The 24,853-nt window shown below is 44.6% G+C and overlaps 1 protein-coding gene across 2 annotated transcripts in view; it reads left to right on the top strand.

Moving 5' to 3' along the window:
- Positions 1-82: 82 nt before the first annotated feature.
- TNN (tenascin N) overlaps positions 83-24,853 on the top strand; it is a 36,373-nt gene continuing 11,602 nt past the window's right edge. Inside the window, exons 1-9 of one of the 2 annotated variants that reach the window (XM_087733872.1) lie at positions 83-452; positions 2,596-2,728; positions 11,451-11,906; positions 12,940-13,317; positions 16,753-17,016; positions 17,902-18,087; positions 18,636-18,725; positions 20,821-21,084; positions 24,074-24,337. In XM_087733872.1, the coding sequence (XP_087589998.1) occupies positions 11,495-11,906; positions 12,940-13,317; positions 16,753-17,016; positions 17,902-18,087; positions 18,636-18,725; positions 20,821-21,084; positions 24,074-24,337 (1,858 nt within the window). In that variant the 5' untranslated portion in view covers positions 83-452; positions 2,596-2,728; positions 11,451-11,494. Of the gene's footprint in view, positions 453-2,595; positions 2,729-4,572; positions 4,583-11,450; positions 11,907-12,939; positions 13,318-16,752; positions 17,017-17,901; positions 18,088-18,635; positions 18,726-20,820; positions 21,085-24,073; positions 24,338-24,853 lie in introns of those variants that run through there. The other variant, XM_087733873.1, reaches the window with a different exon arrangement.

Genomic DNA, 24,853 nt, shown 5'->3' with positions numbered 1-24,853 from the left:
TGCACTGCCAGTGCCTTTGCGGGTGGAGAAAAAGAAGAACCCAAACGGCTTTAGAGGGCCGCGCTGTATATCCCGGTGCTGACGTCAGCCTCGCTGGCACCTCCGTCATTAGAGGCAGCTGGCATCTTCCACAGAAACCTCAGGATCCGACTTGGGGTGGACCAAAAGGATCCCAGGTTGGAGAGGAAACTCTGGAAAAACGAGAGGGGAAAGAGTCCCCCCAGGAGAATGCGGTGCAGAGACATGGCACCGCGTTGCGCGGTCCCTCCCCAGAAAAGCACGTTTGTCCCGTACACCCATCATTGCTGTGTATGGGGTTATCTGCCAGCTGCTTTCCTAAACGCAGTTTTAGTTTTGTTTCTTAATAGTTTCTTTGTCCGCTTGCTTATCACCTAGGACTATTCCTAAATTTATATCAGCATCTTGCGTTTTTTTCAACTCATGAGTTTCGGGTAAGTTACAGCATTTTACAGACAAAATGGAATAATCATAACCCTGAACAATGAAAAATATATGGGAAATTCTGCTTCTGTTGTTCTTGACTGTCCTATTGTTTTGTGAGAGAAATTGTCCTGTTCTACCTACTGAGACTTCACTTAGGCAGGTTTTAAAATAAGCCTATGTCCTGATTTTAGGGAGAACATCCATTAAATTTTTGATGTTGAATTAATAATTTTGATTAATTTTTCCATTCATATCAGCTTGTTAGCTACATCCAAAACGTGACATGAGAAGCTGGATTCTCTCTCAGTTTGTCATGCTGCTCATTGTCTGTGTGCCAGGTGTTTTACTTAGATGCCTGGTGCGTTACACCAGTCCTGAAGTACCTAGGTATAATCTGGAAGAAGTGGCCAGATGGGCAGGCTAACGCAGTGAAATTTTATTATCCGTGCTGCAGTCAGCAGCAACAGCTTCCACAATAACTTACCTGCCGAGGCTGATGGTGCAGGTGATGGTGATGAGCAGAAAGAGGCTATTTTTGGTGCTGCTGAACTGGTTAATTCTCCACAGCCTGTTCAGTTTCTGGCTGCCTTGCCAACCCAGGTGTTAACTACCCTGAAGGTTTTTGTCCTGTGGATGTGCCAAGCTGAAACCACTAATACCTGTTACACAGAGCATTAAACTGTCATAGCGGGATAGCTATTTTCACTTCTCCTTGCTTTAGATGGGTCTCATGAGCCACGGAGAGGTGAGATGCTTGCTACTGGCCTCATTTCCCATCTCTCTGTGCTCCCTTCGTAGTCAGAGAAGCTGGAAGGCTGCTTGTAAACTTGTGTGAGGGTCTGTCTATGGAGGGAAACGGCAGCAGCAGAAGGGGCTCAGCCTGCAAAGCCTGTGGGCTGCAACCCTTCTGTCAGTGTCCAGTCTTCAAAACTCAGGCTGTTTGCCACTGTGCGTCCCAGGGATGTTGTGTGCTGATGCGTGACTGGCTTGGAAGTAGGTTTCAGGTGTTTGCAGGGAGAGAATTTCAAGCTTTGTTCCCTGATGTTATTGTTTATAACTTTCTATTTTTGCAGCTCTCCAGCTGGTAAAAGCAATCTGTAGAATAACAGCAGAGCAAATAAAGTAGGGGGCTGGATATGATCAAAGGGGATTTGGATGTTAGAGCATGCATTCTTTTCTTCAGCATTTTGTTGCACTTCCCTTTGGTCTCTTTGTGTTTGTTAGATGGTTCAGATGGGTGACGAACCAGTGAGTGTGGGAAGAACTATTCCTTCAGCCAGGACTGAATCCCTCCCTTGCTCAATAGCATCACCTGTGTAATCAGCACTTTACCAGCTTTGGAGGTGGGACCATGCATGTTGCCTTGCAGTAGTATCTTTCCCTTTCTCTAACAGGGTTGCCCAGGACAGAGTGTTTGGTGCTTACAACTTTAAAAAATACAAACTAAGTGAGAAAGCACAGAGCCCCAGTGCGAGTTAGTGGTGTTTGCCCTGTTCTGTGCGGTAGGCACGCTGTATTTGACTTCACTACCCTGTTGCAGCAACTGAGATTTGCAAGAGCTAACGATGCATGTTGATAGCCCTTAGCCTGCTGCCATCTTCAGCTCCCTCAGCACAGCTTCTGGTTGCAGTAAAGCAAAGTAACTGATGAGAATTTGAGACAGTTTGTTAGCTAAAAACTGGGCTCAATAATGCACATGGTTAAAATAATCATGTGGGTACCTTAACAATGCCTACAACAAATAATTTGGTTTAAGTTCTCAATTTTTTTTTTTTTTTTTTAAAGTATTGTGCACAATAAGTGCAGTGTTGTGTTTAGCTACTGCTGGTTTTAAAAGGTTTTAATTTCTGTGTCACTCCACCTGAATTTCACATCATTAATACTTCAAATGTGCTTGTCAATACGTGGGTCTTGGTGATAATTCTGAGATGTTTGCTGCCAGATTTATGGGGCTGGAAAGGCTTTCTGCCTTTTGACTAGAAGTGGAGCATAAAACAAATAGGAAATGGTTCTTTCTGCTGGTGTGCAAGACTGAGTGGGGAAATTGCTCCCAAACTCAGTGTGCTCCTTAGGCAGTTTGTGGGAGGGAAACACCCTGAGGCCTCTATTGGTTCCTTTCATCTGTTCCATGGGGACTTAAATTCACCGCAGGGACTGGTGCTGGTTTGCAGCTGGACTAGGAAGAAGAGAGGATTTGATGACCTTTCAGCTTGCTTGAATTACCTTTGCAAACGGTGGCTGTATCAGAAGGGCTCTGAACCAGACAGCTGAAAGTACTGGAAAGGTAAGAGAAAAGTATTTTTATTTCCTTTGAGATTCCTATTGTTTGTTCTGAATGAAAAACCCAGCCAATTTTTCTCTGACTTCCTACAGCAGATGCCCTCAAAGGCTTTGAAAGCCTTACGCAAACATCAATAATTCTGTATTATGGGCATGTATTATTATTGCAAAATGTACAGTAGTATTTAATGTCACTCCCTTTTGAAGGGCTTAAGCTTTCCCAGGTTGTCTCCCCCAACCATATGAAACCACGTATCTGCTAAAGTAAATGGGAGTTTTGCCTTTGGTTTTAACGGAGCTAGGGTTTAACCTAGAAGGTAATTTTTTTAGAATGCTTGTTCCTAGTAATTTCCATTTTAGGCTCTGATTTCTGTGTGACAGTAGTTGTTTTAAAAGCCCTTCCTTTTGTCATGAGATCATGCTGGAATTTGGTCACACTTACATCTTATAACTACAACAAACACTTTTAGTAATTTTTCAATATTTTCTCATCCAAAAGCTCTTCCTTTGCCTTCTAGTGCACCTTTTCACAGACTCAATGGTGGAAGCCAGTAGAAGTTCTTTACCACATAAAATGAAATATATCGCTATTTCCACAATAAAAGTACTTTATTGATTATACTATTTGTAATAAAAATGTCATTCATTGGATAAGTAAAATCGATCAAATATGGGAGTTACAAAATTTTTGAGCTGTGCCCACAACAGAACAAAGATTTGCTTCAGGAAAGACTGACTTAAACTGGCAGCTAATTATTTAACAGACGGGAGCTAGGTCATTTGTTACAAAATACATATTTATACTAACTAGCAAATGTCCAAATACTGTTAAGGCTCTCTGCACTTTCTAATGAGTATGTAGGATTTTGCAAGCAATCTCTCATTCACATATGAACAGTTAATACACCTCGCTTATCAGACATTGCAGAAAAATTAGCATGAAGAAAAGGTAAATATAAGGATTAATCTAGAAGCACAGTATCTACCTGGCTGATTATAATTCTGTTTTTCTATTCATTATTTCAAATCATCCCAAACTTCTGTAGTGTTAGGTAAGGTTCATTCAGTCTGGAAGTAAAAAAAGGTAGATACTTGCAAAAGAAACAATCTTGCTAAATTAATGGTTCCATTTTTTTTGTTGGCAGTCATTGGTTGCATTAATTGCAACCATTAATTGCATAAAGATTACGTAATATTGAAAACAGAATGCTGGCTAGCTTATTACAGCAGTTGCATCGAGTGACTTCTATGACCAATACCAGAGAAAAGGAAGTCTGATGCAGAGCTTTCTAAAGCAGATGGGGTCTGGAATGGTAGAACAGTTTCACCACAGAAAATAAAGACAAATAATCCAACTGGCTAAACTAAATTATACTTATGGAGAGTCTGTAAAACTAGTAGTTTGTCTCAGCTGAATGCTTCACCGAGAAAAATACGTAAAGCAGAACGAAAATGAGCTAGACTTCTTAGCAACTGAGTAGTAGTAACATAATTTTGTGCCTGTTTTGACCCTCCCTTCATTTTTGTCAGGCTCCTAACAAAAAATGGTAGCCCCTATGACTAAGTTCTGCTCTTTGGTGTTACTGACTCGCGTCATTCTTTATTGCTAGAAGTGCTGCAAGATGTAAGGAGCGCGACTGTATTCCAACTTACTCAGAGATGAGCTGGTTTATCAACTTCTGTGCTGCTACATCTTCTTCTGTATCTGAGAACACAGCTCTGCCATGTGCCTCTGCAGATGCATTTGCTTCTCTCTGCAGGCTGCTGCTATGCACTCCCTTGTCATCCCCATGACAGTATGGCATTCTACAGTCAGCACCCATTTGAGGGCAGAGCGCATGATAAATATCCATCACTGGTAATGCTTGTGTCTTCTGAGCCTAAATGCTACCTTCCTAGTGTTGGTCAGACAGGTCTATTGCTGCTCTTCTCAAGAGTTATTCAAGTAAGCGATGGCTGTTTGGATATTGGCAGTACTTCTGTGAAATTGCTAAGGACTTTCTGACATGTCTTCTAATATTTGTTATTCCTCTTGTGTTCCTCAAGAAAGCCCCGGGCTTTAGGATCATTAAACATGCCAATTTTCCAACTTGGCACTTAGGAAACTGCCAGCTCTTGTGTCTCTAGTACTGTGGTACAACTTGGTGGCTTCTGTTCTGGCTCTAGCGTGCAAAATGCTTTGCTCAAAAAAATCGCACAGTGTACTGTCCCTTGGTACTTAGAAAGCTCAGGTCTCAGCCCATGGCTCCTTTTGCTGCATCTCCTTTTTTTTCTGGCTATTTTTCTTCAGCTTCAGCGTGTGTTGCTTCTAGTGTTGCATTGTATAACTCTTTCTGCTTGGATATGTACATATTCTACTCTGCCCCATTTCTCAGTCTTTGATCTTATAACTTTCTCTCCCCCTCTTCCACAACCCCAGACCTGTCCTAGACCTGCATTTCCTTTTTCCTGTGACTACAAGTCCTTCTTTCTCTCTTCAATCCCATCTCCACATTGCCTGGGTGGCACCCTGCAAAGTATCTACATCCATGTCTTTATCAGCTCTTGCCTTCATAGAAGCAGATTCCAGTCCTGCATCTCCTATGGCTGACTGGGTGCTCGCAGAAGATAATACTGTAAAGGCCTATACCCCAAATCTTCAAGCACTGACCTGTAGGATGGAGAAGGACTTACAGAGTTAGACCATTGGAGTCTTCCACATAAATACTATAGGTTCTCTCCAGCTTTGGTCATCCCATGCTTTCCTCTGCAAAGGCTGAAAAGATGTGAGCAGGGCTTCTTCCATCCCTTTCCTTAGGAGAATATTCTGTGCCTAGTAGACCTGACTGTTAGGCATTCTTTCCTAAATTAGTCATTTCCCTAATCTGCTATTATTGCCAGCTGTATGTTATGATGTGATACTTTCCACGAAGAATCAGTTAAACCCACTCTTTTTAACAGCAGGGGAAAATCTCTGTATTACATGATGAGGAAGCCAAAAAAGCTGTCCTCCTCTTTCATTATGCCTGACAGAAATGCTTATGTTCAGGGTTTTTTTTTCTCCTGAATGATCTCCAGGCCCAGGAAAATCTGAGATCAATTTGTGGTTCCCATGAGGCCCTAATTACTAATGACATCATGTTATAACAGAATGCTACTCAGCACTTGGTACTGAAAGAAGGGATTGTGTGTGTGTGTGTGTGGTTGAGGGGGATTGGTTTGGGGGCCTCAACTCCAGGGGGTTGGAAGTAAACCCCACGAAACAAAGCCATTGATATGGGATGGCCTACATGGCACCAGGCTTGCTGGTGTCGGATGGGATTCACCTTTCTCAAAGGGGGAAAGAGGGTCTTTGCTCACAAGCTAGTGGGGTGCATTGACAGAGCTTGAAGGGGGGGGAATGATACCAGGCTTACTCGTGACAAGCTGTGGGATGACACGCCAAGGTTAGAGGGATGGGGTGCTAGCAAGAGCCCTCAGCCTGTTGCTCTGAGAGCGCGGGCTACGCTGCAGCACACTTGTCTTATAGAGATGAGACAGGGGCTCCTGAGGTAATAGGAGCCAACAGGGAAACACCAGTGAAATACCTCATGGGAATTAAGGAGTGTTCCTCCAAGAAGGTGACATGGACGACAGCCCAGCTGAAGTGCCTGTATGCCAATGCATGTAGCATGGGCAACAAACAGGAGGAGTTGGAAGCCACCATGCTGCTAAAAAGCTACAACCTAGTTGCCATTACTGAAACTTGGTGGGACGAATCCCGTGACTGGAGTGCGGCTATCAATGGCTACAGGCTGTTCAGAAGGGACAGGTGAGGGAGGAGGGGCGGAGGAGTTGCCCTCTACATCAAGAAATGGATAGAGTGTCAAGAGCTGTCTCTGAAGAATAGCCATGAGCAGGTTGAAAGCTTATGGGTAAGAACCAGAGACTGAGGCAACAAAGGGAACCTTGTGGTTGGTGTCTACTACAGGCCACCCGATCAAGGGGAGCCCACTGATGAAGCCTTCTTACTCCAGCTACAGGAGGCATCGTGCTCACAGGCTCTCATCTTGCTGGGGAAATTCAACCACCCTGACATCTGCTGGAAAAGTAGCATGGCGAGCTATAGGCAATCCAGGAGACTCCTGGAATGCATTGAGGATAACTTCTTAAGCAAGGTAATAGCCCTACCAGAGGGGATGTGATACTGGACCTGTTGGTTACTGACGCAAGTGAGCTGATCGGTGATTTCAAGATCGGAGGCAGCCTGGGCTGCAGTGATTATGCACTGGTGGAGTTCACAGTCCTGAGGGATATTGGTCAGGTGAAGAGTATAGTAAGGACCCTGAATTTTAGGAAAGCAAACTTCCAGCTCTTCAAGGAGTTAGTCAATAGGACCCCCTGGGAAACTGCCCTCAGGGACAAGGGAGCAGGACAGAGCTGGCAGGTCTTTAAAGATGCTTTCCATAGAGCACAAGAGCTCTCGATACCCAGGTGTAAGGAATCAGGAAAACAAGGCAAGAGACTGACATGGATGAGTCGAGACCTGCTGGTCAAACTAAAGAGCAAGAAGGAAATGCACAGGTTTGTGACCACCTGAGGAACCTGAACATACATAAGTCTATGGGACCTGATGAGATGCATCCCAAAATCCTGAGGGAATTGGCTGATGTAGTGGACTCTCCATGATATTTGAAAAGTCATGGCAGTCAGGTGAAGTCCCTGCTGACTGGAAAAAGGGAAACATTGCACCCATTTTTAAGAAGGGTAGAAAGGAGGACCCTGGGAACTGTCAACCTGTCAGCCTCACCTCTGTGCCTGGGAAGATCATGGAACAGATCCTCCTAGACACTATGCTAAGGCACATGGAGGACAGGGAGGTGATTTGAGACAGCCAGCATGGCTTCACCAACGGCAAGTCCTTCCTGACCAACCTAATGCCCTTCTATGATGGAGTGACTACATCAGCGGACAAGGGAAGAGCTACGGATGTCATCTATCTGGACTTCTGTAAGGCCTTTGACACAGTTCCCCACAACATCCTTCTCTCTAAATTACAGAGATATGGATTTGATGGGTGGACTGTTCAGTGGATGAGGAATTGATTGGATGGTCGCATCCAGAGGGTAGTGATCAACAGCTCAATGTCCAGATGGAGATCGGTGACAAGTGGGGTCCCTCAAGGGTCGATATTGGGACTGGTACTGTTTCATATCTTTATCAATGATCTGGGCAAGGGGATTGAGTGCACCCTCAGTAAGTTTACAAACGATACCAAGTTGGGTGGGAGTGTCGATCTGCTGGAGGGTAGGAAGGCCCTACAGAGGGACCTGGACGGGCTGGATCAGTGGGCTGAGGCCAATTGTATGAGGTTCAACAAGGCAAAGTGCCAGGTCCTGCACTTGGGTCACAACAACCCCATGCAACGCTACAGGCTGGGGGAGGAGTGGCTGGAGAGCTGTCTGGCAGAAAAGGACCTAGGGGTGTTGGTTGACAGCCGCCTGAACATGAGCCAGCAGTGTGCTCAGGTGGCCAAGAAGGCCAATGGCATCCTGGCTTGCATCAGGAATAGTGTGGCCAGCAGGACCAGGGAGGTGATAGTGCCCGTGTACTCGGTGCTGGTGAGGCCGCACCTCGAGTGCTGTGTTCAGTTTTGGGCCCCTCACTACAAGAAGGACATCGAGGTACTGGAGCGTGTCCAGAGAAGGGCAATGAAGCTGGTGAAGGGTCTAGAGCACAAGTCTTATGAGGAGCGGCTGAGGGAACTGGGGTTGTTTAGTCTGGAGAATAGGAGGCTGAGGGGAGACTTTTATCGCTCTTTACAGCTACCTGAAAGGAGGTTGTAGCGAGGTGGGGGTCGGTCTCTTCTCCCTAGTAACAAGCGATAGGACGAGAGGAAATGGCCTCAAGCTGCGCCAGGGCAGGTTTAGGTTGGATATTAGGAAAAACTTCTTCACTGAAAGGGTAGTCGGGCACTGGAACAGGCTGCCCAGGGAGGTGGTTGAGTCCCCATCCCTAGAGATATTTAAAAGATGTGTAGCTGTGGTGCTTAGGGACATGGTTTAGTGGTGGACTTAGCAGTGCTAGGTTAAGGGTTGGACTCAATGATCTTGAAGGTCTTTTCCAACCTAGACAATTCTGTGATTCTATCTGTTTCAGAAGGCTGCACAGCAGAAAAAGAAAGATATAGTTAGTTTCTGTGGCCCTTTGAGGGAGACGAGTCTTGGGGAAACAGAATAGCAGCTGGGTCTGGCTGGGAAAGCTGCATCTTTGGTCACAAACAGGTATTTGCAAAATCTCGGGAGACAGAGATAGGGAAGAAGTCCTGCCTCCACAGAGTGACATACTTTTCCTCCCCTCCTTTTCTCTTACTGTAAGTTAAATGTAGTAGATAAGTGCTGAATGGATGGAAAAAAAACCCCAAAACCCGAACAAATTACTGCTTGGGAATTAGCAGTATTATTTTATTATTTTATTATTTTATTTAATTCATATGAGATAAAGAATTGTAGACTGAATCTTTAAATCCGTACCCTATTTTGCTTCATGTCAGTGATGATTTTGCTTGAAGACAGATGAGCTAGCACTAGAGTGGCATGTCATATAGGTATAAACATGTATAATATGTATTTTGGATGGTGGTGTGGTTTTGTTTTTTAGTAGCCAAAGCCTCATGTTTCTGAGCATGAAGGACACCTTCCTGTAGCTGTGCTGCCAATGGTAGGGCATCAGTGTAATGGTAGGGATACTTCCGAAGCTTTGGGAGACATTTAGAACGTATAACATTGTTTCACAGAAACAGTTAATTTTCATCATAACCCAGGACTGTATGACTTTCAGAAATGTGATTATAATGGAAATAGCAGAGGAGCTGAAAAGTTAGTATGATTCTTTAGGAGTGGAGTCCTCTGTTACTTCAAAGAGTATTATCTGGGGTAGCACTGTTATCTGGGTTCAGATGTGCTGTTACTATGGATACATATTGGCCAAATGGTTTCTAGTTATCACATTACCTAATTTAGCACTTAATGTTTTTTTTTTTCCTTCTGCTTGTGCAATGAATAGCACGACTGCTCAGTATGTCACATATGGTGGCATTTTGTATTTGCATCCTGTGATATGAAATTCTAAGTATTTAGCCAAGTATATATCACCTCATGTACAGATTGACATCTACCATTAATGCCAAAATTTAGTTTGTAACATTGAATAAGCCAACCGATAAATTTAGGTTTCCAACTTTACATTTTATCCTTCCACCCATGTTTGTTCAGCTTCTTCCTTCCTGTTGTTCTTGCCTATGAGGTGTTCCTTTCTTAAGTCCAAACTTTTTCCTTGGTTGACAGCATAAAAACTTTACAGCAAACAGTCTTATTTCTGTTAAAGACTACATGAAGACTTTAAACTAAATGTTTGGACTTCAGTTTTGACCTCTAAATGTCAATGCAATTAAACAGTACAATTTATTTATTTTTAAGTCTTAGTTTTGAGACTTAATCAGCCTGAAAACAAGCTCTTCCTATTTATGTCTGCAGGGTAGGAAGGAAGGAATATTTTTGAAATAAAAGTACAGGAAAACAAATTGGTTTACAACACATCCTCTCACTCCATGTGTTAACAGATTTGCTCTAGTAGCTTCTAAATGAACCTTGCCAGTGCTGAGGTAACAGATCCGATAACTGAGTCAAAGCAAAATAAACTTGAAATCCCTCAAGTGAAGCCAGTGTTTCAGGCACACAAAATGCCAAAATACTAGTTTCAGATGGAGGAAATGTTTTAATTCTCCCCAATCCAGATAATAGTGTAGACTATGTGCTGTAACAGAAGAAGAGGATGGGTTTAATTTTATGTATCATTTGAGTCACATGGCTAAAACCTGATAATTTAAAGCTGAAGGGCCTTTTTGAAGTGATGGACTAAATAAAAAATCATCAAGACAAGACCCTGAAGCTGAAGACAGCTGGTTCAGCTCTCTGTCAGGACAGTTGTACTCAAAGTGAGGGTTTTGTGACATGTAATCAACAACACATGTGAAGCCAGGTGAGGATCTTAGTCCTGCCTCTACAGAGCAGATGTCCTCAGCTCCCCTTTTCTCCCTCCAGTGGGCAGAGGCAGAGATGGGGGCTCTAAGGCTGGGGCTGAGACTTGGTCAGGTTCTGCCGTTCACTTCTCTTAGCTGATCTCCCTCCTTGAGAAAGCCTTCTATGCTTATAGTCCCTGTAGAAACTGACTCTTGGCATCCCCTTCAACACCTTCCTGAAAACGCTTCTACCCGTGCCTGAAATGCAGCTGTCCTGGGAAAGACATCTCATGGCGTGATGCATGTAAAGTGGGCAAAACTATCTCCCAGACTTCTGGTACCGAGAGATCAATGTCTGAATTTTTCATGCGTGCAGCATCAGCACAGTTATCAAGCTTCTAGTTGAAAACCATGCAAGCTGCTGGAGATTACCATGGCCAGAAAGATGATCAGCAGTCCAGATCACAGCTGAGAGTCTACTGTAACTGCAGGGGAATAACAAGTGCTATGGCATAATTAATAATTGCTATGGATCATGATACTATGTCTCACTAGAAAGTTGCAAACGTAAAGCTCCTAGTCAGGGGGGTCTAGAAGCTCTTTTGTATCTAATTCATCCAGTGTGACTCTCTTCCAGGTACTGACCAACCTAGTATTAAACCAGGGCAAACCAGAGAATTTGTCTTTTAGAAAATCATGAAAACCAGCTTTATGATCACACTACTTACATTTTTCTTCTTGAAAGCAGCTGTGCTGTTTGAGGGGTCAGTGCTTCCTCTGAAAGCCTACCAGATGGATTTCCAGAGCTGGCTTGCCTTCCCAATGGGAATATTGCTGTGCTGTGCTCTTCAGACATCTGCCATTCAACAACCTGCATCTCACAACTGCACCAGCAATGGTCAAAGAATATCCTTCAGCCACTCCTACAAGATTGACCTGCCCACATCCTCCCAGATTAAGGTGGAGGCAGATCCATTACAGCATGAAGACAACAGTGAGGTGCAGCTAGATCCTGGGGAGACTGAGGAAAATGAAGAGCAGAATATCATCTTTAGGCACAACATCCATGTGCATGCACCCAAAGGGGACTGTGAAACTTTGACCCACATTAAGGGTCTGCTTGAGAGGGTGGAGAAGCTGGAGAAAGAAGTGGCAGAGCTGAGAGAAGTCTGCAGCCCTCAGAAGTGCTGTGGGGGAAGCCAAGGTAGGTAACAATTGCAGTATCTGTTCTTACATCCCAGATACAGCCTATTTACTGCAGAGATCTGGGGACTGGAATCCATTTGTCAAGGCTGTTGGGGATTCTCCATGAGCGAAATGCTCGAGTCCTACAGATGGGATGGTGCTCTAGTTTCTGTGATGTGAAAGGAAATCTGAAGGTCCCAAAATGCGGTAGTACGTACCATTTCTGGAACCAGCACAGGGGAAATCTCCCCAGGCATCTCCCAGAAGCGGAAGGGAACAGTTCCTGAGTTTCGCATAGGTGGGAGGATTCAGTGGAGGAATTTCTGGGGGAGGGTGGAAGATAAGGGAAGCACTTCTTGTTGGTAACTTTTCCTTTCTCATTTTTGCCTCCAGAATTTTGCAGTTGTTGAGAATTTGTCTTTTTATTTCCTCCTTGATAACTGACTAAAAGAAGAGCAGAGTTTATGATGATGATGTTTTGCAGTGGCTACTGGCTCTGCCTGTGATCAAAAGTTTGTAAAGCATGGCCTCTAAGAAAAGATTTGACAAACTGTTGTTGTTTGGGGAATGGAGACAAGGAGAAGGGCTAAGTCTTTGCTTACATGAAAAATAAAGGTATATAGCAGATGAGAATAATGTACTCTCCATCTTTAAATAACTGTGGTCAGAAATGGTGAGCTTAAATTACAGCCAGGAAGATTCAGGTTAGAGGCTGTGGAAAGATTTCTAATTGACTGTCTGGAGTGATCGTGGAATCTGCATTCCTGCTGACTACAGACAGATGTGCTGGGAAAGGCAAGGGTGGAGCTGGTCCTTCCTTGGACCTGGGGCAGACAGACCAGGTGGTATCTTCAGGTCTTTTTCAGCCCATGTTTTCCACTGATATTCATGCTTTTCATTTAATGACCTTGAACATACCTTTGCACTACCTGTCTATTGCTATGTTCCTAATTTTTTTCTTTTTCTCTCTCTCTCTTCCCTCCCCCCCCCCGCCTTTTCTCTCATCTGTGTGTCGCACTTGCTGTTGTACATCCTGGTGCTGCCCTGGCCAGGTGTCTCGCATTGCAGCGGCCATGGGACTTTCCTCTATGAGACTTGCAGCTGTAAGTGTGCTGAGGGCTGGGAGGGCAGTGACTGCTCCCGCCCCACCTGCCCCAGCCACTGCAGCGGCCATGGGCGCTGTGACGGTGGGAAGTGTATATGTGATGAGCCTTACTTTGGTGAGGACTGCAGCCAGCAGCTCTGTCCTGAGAACTGCAGTGGCAACGGCATCTGTGACACAGCCAAAGGGGTCTGCCAGTGCTATGAGATGTTCATCGGAGAGGACTGCAGTGAGAAACGATGTCCCGGGGACTGCAGTGGCAATGGGTTCTGTGACACAGGAGAGTGCTACTGCCATGATGGCTTCTTTGGCCTTGACTGCTCCCAGGGTAAGACATACTCTATCCTTTCTTTCATTCTAAGCTTCCCTCTTTACCTGCCCAGGAAGTGTTTGGCTAATATTGTAGGTAAGCCAAGCCTGGGGCCACCATGTTCCTCTCTGAGGTCTTGCTGGGCTAGGGATTGATGAATGGTCCTTGTCTTCAAGAATTGCCTGGAAAACGTTTGTGAATTGGGGAAGAGTGGAAACACAGTTTAAGGTAGTGTTAGTACAAGCCTGTGTGTAGGAGCTGAAGGAGAGAGCAAAGTGGGGTATGGAGCCTGTAATTAAAGAGGAAGCCAGCGTCTGTTTCTTGACATACAAATGAGACAACAGAAGGTAAAATCATGTTTGCTGCAGTGTGCCCTGCTTGCTGAGAAGGTGATTGATTTGATAAAATCTGTGAGACAGTGATGCATAAATCCTTTAAATAAACTCCCTTTGAAGTGAGGTCTTTGGGAAACTCTCCCTTATCCTGCTTTGTTACAAGGCAGTAGGATTTGCCTGAGAAGACCTGACTGAGCTGACCTTGAGGTGTGTGTCCGGCAGTTTCTGCTTAAAGCTGAATGGCTTGGTGCCTATTCTGAAAAACCTATAATCTCCCTATGATCGCAAGTTGATACTCCAGGCTTCAGCACTCAGCCTTTTACCCTGAAAGCCACCTTTGCCTCTCGGCACATCACTGCTTAGTCTAATCTTGCACAGCTCCTCAGGAAGGAGAAGCAGGTAACAGCCACATGCTGAGCACCAGATATCACTCAGTAAGGGTTTGCAGTGACCTTACTAGCAGGTCTTTTCTGCTCTGGATCATCCCTTACCTCTCAGGCCTGACCTATCTGCTTAGAGACTCACCTTTTATTTAAAAGATTATTAGCTCAAATTCTTCATCCAAATGAGAGCTCTGTGTCAAAACTTCACTCCTCCTACCCCTTCCACGCTATTCGGAGATGTTTCTGTGTGGCTCCAGCACTCTTCTCCCCTGTCAGTAGACCGAGATTTGCTGCTCAGTAGGCAGCACCTTTACAGAGGTGGCAAGAAGAAGAGTTTCTCCCAGAGCAGAAACAATTCTCCCAGAGAACTGTTGCCCAGCCAGCCTTTCCCAAAGGGCTGGCTGGGTCCAGCCTTGGATCCTCTTCCTTACACAACACCTGCAGCTGTTTTAGAGGCCATGAAAGTGGCCTCTGTTTTCTGAATGTGAGTGAGCAAGCACTACAGTTAATGCATATTGCACAATATGTTTTGCTGCTGTTTCTGAGCACTACACCTCCACTCCTACTTAAAAACTGTTTTAAGTCCAAAGGCAAATGGTTTCCGTCTCAGTATCTGTAGCCAAGCACTCCTCTTCCATAGCTCTCAAATTGCGTTTTCTGTTCCAAGTTGGAGTAGAATTCTGCATCCTGGAAGATTTACACTAAGCATTGTTTTTATTTATTTATTTATTTATTATTTTTATTATGTTTGTGTGTCTCAGATCATGAAAAGACACATTTTGTTGCATATTGCCATGGTAACTGGAATGTCTGAACATCTAGACATTACTATCAAGCATGCAACAGTATAATTAATGTCTTGCAATTCCTTGTGAAGGAGAAATAGAGGACAAGGACACATTGACCAGCAGGTATTTGCCTGTGGCGTTTCTGAACTTTGTTTACTGGCACTCCAAAATAGCACTGTGGGATATCTGAAGATGAATAAACCAGCAGTTTGAAACAAGGGTATCCACAAAATGTTGTTTGGTATCTCAGCACAGTATTAGTTTAACCAGGAAGTCTGTGTGTTGATGCTGTAATCAGGAAATTGGAAAGGAAAGTAAAGAGGGACTGTCTGCTGTTCGCAGGGGAGCCAGGGTTCCCCGCTAGCCCCCCTGTGAGCTCTCAGCCCAGCGCTGGATCTACAGATGTGCAGCTCGTTTCCTGCTTGCTTCAGCCATTAGGGCCTCAGCCTGCTTCTGGAGGAGAAGCTGCCTGATGGAGAGAGGTTGATGAGAGCAAGCAGAACGCAAGATGGATGCTGGCACGGCCCACAGCCACCCCTCCTCCCAATTCACCTCAGCAATTAGTGCTGTGCCTGTGATGAACCCTTTCACTTCAGGCCAGGAGGTGCTCTGCTGTCGGAGAGCAAGAGGAGGGGGTTTTCAAGGGTTACCAAGTCCAGGCAGTGCCTCCTTCTCCTTCGTGGGGCCACGCCTGACCAGGAGCATTTTTGTCAAGTCCTGAAGTGCTTGCATTTGTCATGTTGGCTGGAGAAGATGACTGTGGCACATCTTGGGGCAGAGCAAAAAAACTGCATTGCAAAAACAGATCTCCCTGAGCTACAGAGCCACCACCTTTGCAAGAACCCCTTGTCAAAATGCCCTGCTCGGAAACACAAACTGTCCTAGGCATTGTCCTAAACAGATGATACTGGTTTCTTATGCCACATCTCTCCTCTTCAGAGAGGCAGATGCAATCCTCTTCCAAACTATGCTTAGACAAGGGATAAACATCATCATGTGTATTTAGGTTATTTAATGTTTTACTGCCAAGCTGGATTATTCAAATCCAGCTTCTGTATCACAAGGAGAGGCAGGATGAATGTTCTCACATTTTGTACAGTTTTCATCAAAAGCAATGGCATGCACATATTAAGGGTGGAATTTGGTGAGAACTGTGAATTACACAAGGGAATGAATGCTGCCTTTCAAGTGAGAAGAATCTCATGATGTTATCTGACCTAACGTTGCTGACGCCATGCCTTTTTACAGGCACTTGCTATCGGTTAGTGCCTTGCTAATGAAATACAGCTGGTAGACGGTTTGATCAGTTTATGATGTGCTTACTTGTCATTAAAATCAGGTAAACTTTCTGATAGGTGTCGTACATGACTGCTTTCAAGGCCTGCTTCAAGACACTGATGTGTCTGTCTTGTGGCAAAACGGTTAAGACACAGTTGGCGTCCTGAAATTTATTATGTGCTGCAGATTTGCCCAGGTCTCCTCCAGGCACCAAGTGTAAGTTTCCATCAGTATAAAAGCTCAGTTTTCTACCTCTGACATGAAGGACCTGTGTTGCCCAGTTCTGGGAACTAGTTGACATTTTGAAATAACTCTGACAGTAATATGAAAAGAAGGTTTTGGCTTTTCTTTCTCTTCCTAGAGGCATTGAAAGGGACAGCCTTATGAGAGAGTTTTCCTAATGCCAGTGGGGGTTTAGAAGCTGGAAAGAAGAGTCCAGGAAATTATTGTATTTGTTACTGACTGCAAAATGCATTTGTATTTAACGATATGCTGTTGGGCAGAAAGAAATGGACAAATCCAAGATGACCACAGACTGGGAGTTCCAGTTCTGTATTCTCTTTATATTCAAAACAGGTTTGAAAAAGTTTCTTGCTTGGCCATGTGAGCCCTAGACCAAATGCTAAGGTGTCATCCTTGTTGCAGTGTTTTTCTTTGTTTCTCTTCTAGTGCTTGCTCCTCAGAACCTGCAGCTGCTGAACTCCACAGAGAACTCTCTGGCTGTCAGCTGGGATCAAATGATTGATGTGGATAATTACCTCATTAGCTATTATCCAGTAGGGTATGAGACATTGGTGAAACAAGTCGACGTGCCCAAAGGGCAGCTCAGCTATGAGATTGTGGGTCTCCGCCCTGGTACCACATATAATGTCACGCTTCGTCATGTGAAGAAGGGGATTGCCAGTGAGCCCAAGTATCTAGAAGCAAGTACAGGTAGGACCAGGCAAGCTTTTTCTTCATCATCAGAAGCTGTAGAACTTTACAGTTAGTTTCAAACAAGTGGAGCAAATTGTTCGGCTTTGCAGGTTTGTAACATCACTGTACAGCACTTTCTCCTCCCAGTCTCAGCTGCATTTTTTTGCCATTGTTCTCTTCTGGAGAATCTGTTTCCAGATATATATTGTTGGGGCTGAACATATTGCAAATTTCGTATCTCTCCCTTTATCTTGTCCAAATCCTACTTGCATTGATACCCCTGAATTCCAGGGAATCCATAACATTGCCCGCTTCAAGAAGCAGGAATGGAAGCATGCAATATAAGGCCAGCATGTTACTAAGAATAATGAACTGTTCAGCTGGATGCAGAAGGGACATTAAAGTAGGCAGGATGTCATTCCTAGGTACTAATTTGCCAAACATGCCTGCAGCAGCAAGTTTTCCTCATAGTCTTTTCCCAGGACTAAATGAGCCTGATGCTACTGAGGTTAGGAGTCTGGGTATGGAAAGACTGCATATTTGACACATTCTCTCTAGAACTGAAACGGCATTTTGTTAGCAGCTGATAGTATGCTGTCTGCCTGCAATTGGCAAAAACAATGAAAAGTTTGGTTATTTTGACATTTTTCTTACTTCTAGCACAACAGGTGGGAGCTGAGAGCCAGAAAACTCTTGAGCTGGAGTGTTACCATGGGTAAAACTAAGCCTGTTGAAATAACGATTGTACTGTACTTGCTTAACTCTTCAGTTTGGCTCAGGAAAACGTCTCAGGTCTTAGAGCAGGCGACTGGGGAGGGAGGGGGCTGTTCAGCAACTTCCTATCTTATATTCACCTTTTGGTGCTGATCCTGCTTCCTCACGGCCCTCTGCTGTCCTTCCCAGTCCTGTCTGCACTCAATGCCATCTGGGTGACGGAGGAGATGGAGCACTCCCTGGAAGTGGAGTGGGAGAACCCACCAACAGATGTGGATTATTACAAGCTGAAGTTCAGATCCCTGGTGGAGATGGATGAGAAGCAGGTCATGGTGCCCAAAAGCAATGACCCTAAGAGCAGACACATCATGACTGGTGAGTACTTCTGGGTATTCCAAACTGGGCAGGGGCAGGGAGAAGTGGCAGGAGCGATTGATGGTCAGACCATAGTCCTGAGATGATTCTTCTCTCATGTGTGGATGGGCAGTTTTCCTTCACCTTGTGCCTACTATAGGCCAGGGTGAGATCTACTGGGGTTCCCTTATCCCATAATGATGGGTGTCTCCACAGGGAGAAAGCTTCTATGACCTGCGGATAGCAAGTTTCAAGGCATATTCATTCAGCTTTAATTCCATCCTTGTTATTAATAAAGTATATTCTATTTCAGATCTGATAACAGTTGTGTTACGGAAATCCCTGCTTACTGTGTATGTCAACGTATGCCCTAATGGCAAGCCTGGACCAAAAGTGCTACCAAGGCATTCTCAAGACAAAAGGAAGTTCAGGCAGAAATCTAAACTTCTAAATCTAAAGTTCCTCTCTGCTACAAACCAAGAACTGGGTAGACTAAACAAAATAGCTTTCTTTAAGAAAAATTACTGTCTCCCCTAATTGTTTATAATGCTCCCTTTTGCTTTTTGTAGGCCTGAAACCTGGCAGAGAGTACGAGGTCACCATCATACCTGTGAAAGATGATACAGAGGGGAAACCATCCTCAGTGAGTGGTAGGACTGGTACGTGGAAAGTTTCTTTTATGATAGTGATGTTAGTACAGTATTCAGGGACAGATCTGTCAAGATCACAGCATGAAAAGTGTGTAATTGGCTGCTTCTTCATGCATGACCTGCAGCCAGGTCTGCTTATATCTTGTTTAAGCTTGTCTACACCGTATATTAAACACTAAACGTAGCCCTAGCTCAGTCCTTTGCCTTGGTTTTAAATCTACAGTAACTTCACCCTTAACTTGACTAACGGCTCCAGCCAGACACAGGATAAGCGTAGTAAGCTGGCCTCTGTATGTACTAACAACCCTCAAACGAGCTCAGAGCTAGGTCCAGCAGTAATTCAGTTTTCTGGTTCATGACTTCCCTAACTAGATCATTGACAGGATGACCTTCCTTAAACCTAGCACACACGATTTGTGGTCTGGATATAGCCCTTCCTCATGGATCCTCCGGACAGCTGCCGCTGACTGCCTTGCAGCTGTTAGCTACTGATGATTTGTCTGGTCTCTGAGCCCAGGAGCAATACGGAAGAGGACAAGTTCTTCTTCCTTCCTGTATTGCCTGGCTCCAGCATTATTTTTCTGTTCACCAGACTGAACAGAACAGTTGGACTGAGGGGCAGATTAGCACACCATTGCCAGGCCTGCATTTCCACTGGGGGTTATAGTCCCAGCCCGCTGTGTGGTCTGACACACCTGCCCCCATGGAGGTGAAGTTGTGCTTGTCCGGTGGGCTGCACTGTGGCACAGTCCTGGCATTTCTGTGATAGCTTGCGTCTTCACCTCTTGCATCTGAAGTGACTGAAGGGGCTTCAGCTACTTGCTGGCCCTTAGAGGCTGAAGGTTGAAGCTTTGGACTGCTTTATCTTGTAACAGAGCCTGAGTCAGACGTCGTCATTTCCAGCATGGGGAGAGCGCAGAAGCATCTTGAAGCTCACTTCTGCTCTGACTGTGTGCTCAGTACAGCTCAGAAGGCCTGGCAGATGCTACTGTTACTTGACTGTTATTTTTCCTGTAACTGGCAGCCTAGCCATTCCAGACCTGAATGTTAATCACAGAATGTCCTGAGTTGGAAGGGACCCACAAGGATCATCAAGTCCAACTCCTGTCCCTGCATAGGACAACCCCAAAATTCACACAAAAGCAGATCTAGAAGCCCTGTTGATTCATTGATGCTTCAAGCTCATCAAAAATGTGGCAGAGTATTTTTGAGCTATTATATTGCAAAAGAGAACTTGAATGAAAGCTCAAAATTCTTCTACCTATAAGATTCTGGAAACTCTGAAATTCATCTCTCGTACAAAAGGGTAGGTGTGCTGCATCCAGAGAGTGAAAAATCCCAAATCAGGTCTGACATTCCTGAGGTTGTCTTGTAAATTATTCCATTAAAAGAAAATTGATTTAAAACAACAAAACCTACGACTTGCACACTGCCATTGTAAGGCTGTTCTTCTTCCTTGTGTGGATTCTGATTATTTGGAACACTCTTGGCTTGTGTTTTCAAGCTGTTCTTCACAGACATGGGGGCTGCAAAACTTCTCACAAAGGAAAAAAAATCCACAATGAGTAATCCTGCTCATATTCTTATGTAACCCCGGGAATTTAGGAGCTGCGACTAAGACAAATACCAGCTATTACAAGAGCTGCCACTAAATTCTGATTCACCGCCTAAAATAGCAGAAACCTTGGAGGAGTCTGAGAGACAGGTCTGCAGGGTAGGCAGAAAGGGAGGAGCAATAAATGGCTGACACTGGCAGCAGAGAAAGGATGGGGCCTATACTTGGTGCTGTGAGGAGGGCAAGCGAGAAGGTAATGCTTGACTGAGTCGGTACCCGTGGAAGGTGAGGCAGGTAGCCTGCAAGCTTTTCCTGCAGAAAAAAAAAGGAAAGTTTCATCTAAATGGTAGAACAGTCCTGCTTTCTCCCCACTCCGACCATGCTGGTTTCTTTCTCAAGGGGTTGTAGGGTGAATCTAGGTGACTCTCTGTTTTAGCTGGCCAAAGCAGCAAGGCAAAATGAAGAAAATGTGCACGTGCCGTGACAGGTATTGTAGTGGTTTAATTCAGCTGGAGTTTCCTAATCCTTCACTTTGAAATGTTCCCTCAGGAGTTGATAGCCCAACCAGTGTGGCAACTGACAGAGTGACGGAGGATACAGCCACTGTCTCATGGAATAAAGTTGAGGCTCCCATAGACAGGTACATGGTGAGATACACCTCAGCTGATGGGGACATCAAGGAAATAGAGGTGGGGAATGAAAATGACAGCATCACCTTACTGGATCTGAAGCCAGGCATGGAATACACCATCCACATCTGGGCAGAGAAGGGACCCCAGCAGAGCAAGAAGGCAAGCACCAGTGCCATGACAGGTAAGTTGTAGCAGCAGCAGCGGAGGGAGCTGAGTTTGAATTTCAAACTCCTTCATCAATTTTACTTGTTTTAGTAAAGCTTCTCCTGCTTTCCACAGGCTTTTAGTGAGGCAAAAAAAAAAAAAACCATGTCATTCTTACTAGTGTAGGTCTCCAGCTCAGTGTGAAAACTCTTTGTTTTGAGTCCTGTTATGGACAGGTCCTATGGCAAGGCACCAGTTACTATCGGTACAGAGAACAGTGAAACACAGCCAAAACTGAAGCCTCATAGCTGGAACATGTAATTCATGCCTTGCCTTTAAAATACCATAAGCCACCTCCAAGCTTTCCTTTGGGTGACTGTTGTGGCCTTTCCCAACAGGACAGGGGGCTCATACACATTTTGCACAGGTAGTCATGACTGAGTGTTTGTTAAAAAGGAAAAACAAATTTATTTGGCAACATGGCATAAGGTAAGAATCACGTGGAGAATGAAGTCGCTGAACAGGACATTTGATCGCTGTCCCTTGGTGGCAGGGAGTCTCCACTGGAAGGATGCTTGCAGCAGGGTCTGCAGCTAGATTGGGAAACTCATCGAACCACTGTTTTGCTCAGTTCTTATAATCCAGCTAGCCATGGTCCAATGTCACTGTGTGAACAGGAGCAGTTTCTGCTGACAATTTACAAATGTCTTATCCATGTGCAATCTGTACTTCTGCAGCAGAAATTACCTAGGCGAGTGTTTGGGATGCTTCACTCAGGATGTCAACCAACACATTTAAGCATATAAATTGGACTAGACACTACAGGAGCTGCCTCAGGGAATTTGTAGGACCATCTGAAGTTCCCACCCAGAGGGGATCAATAAGGATCAGTCAAATGCTTAATTATGAAGCATTTCATAAGGTCAGTCAATGACCTACTTTCAAGTTGGTCCGTTGTCTCAAGCCAGCCCATGTTCTTACTGATAGAGGTGACTGGCTGGGGAGCTCCTGGACCACCCAGGGAGTAAAGGAGTTAAATGTACTGCATATGCATACAGGCACAGTCCATACCCAGCTGCAATGCAATCATAACTAAAGAACCAACTTGATTTTCGTATCACTTGATTTTTATATCACACAAGAAAATAATTCACTTGGTTTTCTTGCCACAGGTGAGCATCTTATACTGCTAACTAGCTGAGTTGTGATTATTCAAATAAACGTTCCCAGTATGCACTGCTCTAGGATGACACAAATGAGCCTCAGCATCTTTTATTAAAATGAGAAGTAATGTATCTTCATCTCACAAAAGAGGTGAGATTAGTACACACAGATGAAAAATCACAACTTTTAACATAGCTAATGTGTGATCCATCATAGTGCAGCTAAGCTGGTGTGTGGTAAATTACAGTGTGGCTGTCAGACGGTTGTGCATATGTGCTGTGGAGCTTAGAGCCTGCAACAGAATAAGCCAGAATAAGAAATGCTGTTGCAATAATTTGGGAGGCATCTGCAAGTCCTTCATTGCTCAGGATGCTGAGATGTATTTAGCAATTCAGTAGGGGGGAAAAAAAAAAAAAAAACACAACACAAAAAAACATGCTCTCTGTGCAGGTCATGTGCTGTTGGGCTGTCCTTGAAGGGCCACATTCCTGCAGGCTGCCTTGTGATAGTGACTTACAGCTTGTGAAGTCTAGCGTCATGTTTCTGTCTGTGAAAAGGGCAAGGGAAGGATTGTGATAATGGGAGGTAACTGAAAGTGGCTTTTCTTCTAGTGGAGAATGCGAACATAGTTCTCGCTAGTGTCATTGCCTGGTTCTTCACCTTCAAACCTTCTCTTATGAAATTGCCAGCATAGTGTCCACATAGCAGCCAGATGGCTGACAGAAGACACAGTCACAATCTCCTGGGACAGGGTCTGGCCTCTGATAGATGGGTACTTGGTGAGATACAACGCAACTGATGGGGACACAAAGGACATGGAGGTGGGGAAGGACAAGGGCATCACTGCTCTGACAGGACTGAAACCAAGCAAGAAGTATGCCATCAGCCTCTGGGCAGACAGAGGAGTCCAGCAGGTGTCAAAGCTGTGAGAGGTAGGAAGTTTTGCCTCAGTATGAAGTAATCTTGTTCCAGAAGAGCTGCATTTCAGACAGAGATTATAAGCAGGCGATTTGGTTTTTGGGTTAATTCCCAGAGCAACCCAGACAAGAGGTTGTGATCTTCAGAAAGCAAGAGACAGTAACACCATATTCTGTGTGGACTTTCTTCTCTGCCCATGCAGCTCAGCTGTGCTTTTGTTGCTGCCCAACAAAGAGCCCTGCTGTTGCAGCTGTGAGGAGGGGACCTAGACCCCAGCTGAAAGACCTCAGAATTGGGCACCTCCCAGCTTTGTAGTTGATAAGAAATAAAGGATGAGAAGTGGAAGAAATTGGCAGGGCCCTTGAGGGGAAGGAGTAAATGTAACTTCACTGGGACAACCCATGTTCTTCACTCCTAACTGTTCCTGCAGAAAGCAGCAGCCCAGCTCACCCAGTGCAGGGGCAGAGGGCTGGCTGGCCCTGCCAAGGCTTGGCCGCCTTGACATGCAAGTGTGTTTACCAACGTGTCAAGAATGGTAGGACTTGCAAGCGGTTAGCGCCCTTGTTTTATCTACCTTGCACTGTATCCAACAGTACAAAATCATTTGGCTCCACAAATGGTGATATCCAATGGGACTCACTTAAGTGCCAGTTATTTACACTGCATGATCAAAACACAGTTTATAGCTCAAGATAAAACTTCTATTAGATGTACCAGTTTGAGCTGGAGAAAAAAACAAGCGAGCTTTTGGTCACACAAGCCCTTTTTATGTCTTTGGGCATAGAATCATTTTCCAAAGCTCATCTGTTTTTCAAAATATATTTGATAGTCTAATAAAATATACTACCTCTGCCTATAAAACTTGTGTTGTCTGTGTCTTTAGACCATTGCGATTACCACAGGACTATAATAAAACTTCTAATAATTATGACTTTTGCTTACAGAAATCGACAGCCCAACTGAGCTGTTAACTGACCAAGTGACAGAGGATGCAATTACTGTTTCCTGGAACAAAGTCCAGGCTTCAATAGACAGATACAGAGTGAGCTACACCTCGGCTAATGGTGACACAGAGGACAGAGAGGTGGAGAGAGACAAGAATGTCACTACCTTGGCAGGACTGAAGCCAGGCATGGAGTACGTCATTTACATCTGGGCAGAAAAGGGGGAACAACAGAGCAAGAGGGCTAGCACTGAGGCTGTGACAGGTAAGAGGGAAATAGGTGGAGTTAAGAGTCTAAGTTACAGCCCAGCTTTGCCTTAACACGGAATAAGTCCATCCCAAGGCAGTTTCACAGCAGAGGGAGATTCAGGCTTAACAGATCAAGTCTTCAGGTTAGTGCATCTTGCTGTGAAACCAATTCAACTCATCACAGAGAGATTCTAATTACCTGTATGTACTACAAATGGGCTGTGTTGTGATTGCTAATAGGGATTAAGGAAAATAAAGCCTTTGCAGCAGTGTCTCATGTATTCGTACAGTCTTGTTTTATTTTAATTGGTTAATTCATTTATCCTTCATTATGAAATAGGGAAATGCTCAGTTCCTTTTTGCAGATGAAGAAATTGAAGTGCAGAGGGATTAATAGCATGCAGGATGCCTTTTCTTGCAATAGAATGATCCTTTTCCTCAGTTATTCTTACCGGGACTTACTTTCCCCTGTGCAGCCAATCCTGCTTAAGAAAGCGTAGTGATCTGCCCAGCGTGAGGGTTACTGGTTTCT

This window comes from Nipponia nippon, unplaced genomic scaffold, assembly GCF_047370975.1.
Source record: "Nipponia nippon isolate SJK-2023a ecotype South Korea unplaced genomic scaffold, ASM4737097v1 scaffold_5, whole genome shotgun sequence".
Taxonomy (NCBI): domain Eukaryota; kingdom Metazoa; phylum Chordata; class Aves; order Pelecaniformes; family Threskiornithidae; genus Nipponia; species Nipponia nippon.
The sequence above is the reverse complement of the archived record's forward strand: the minus strand, read 5'-3'. Positions and strand labels throughout refer to the sequence as shown.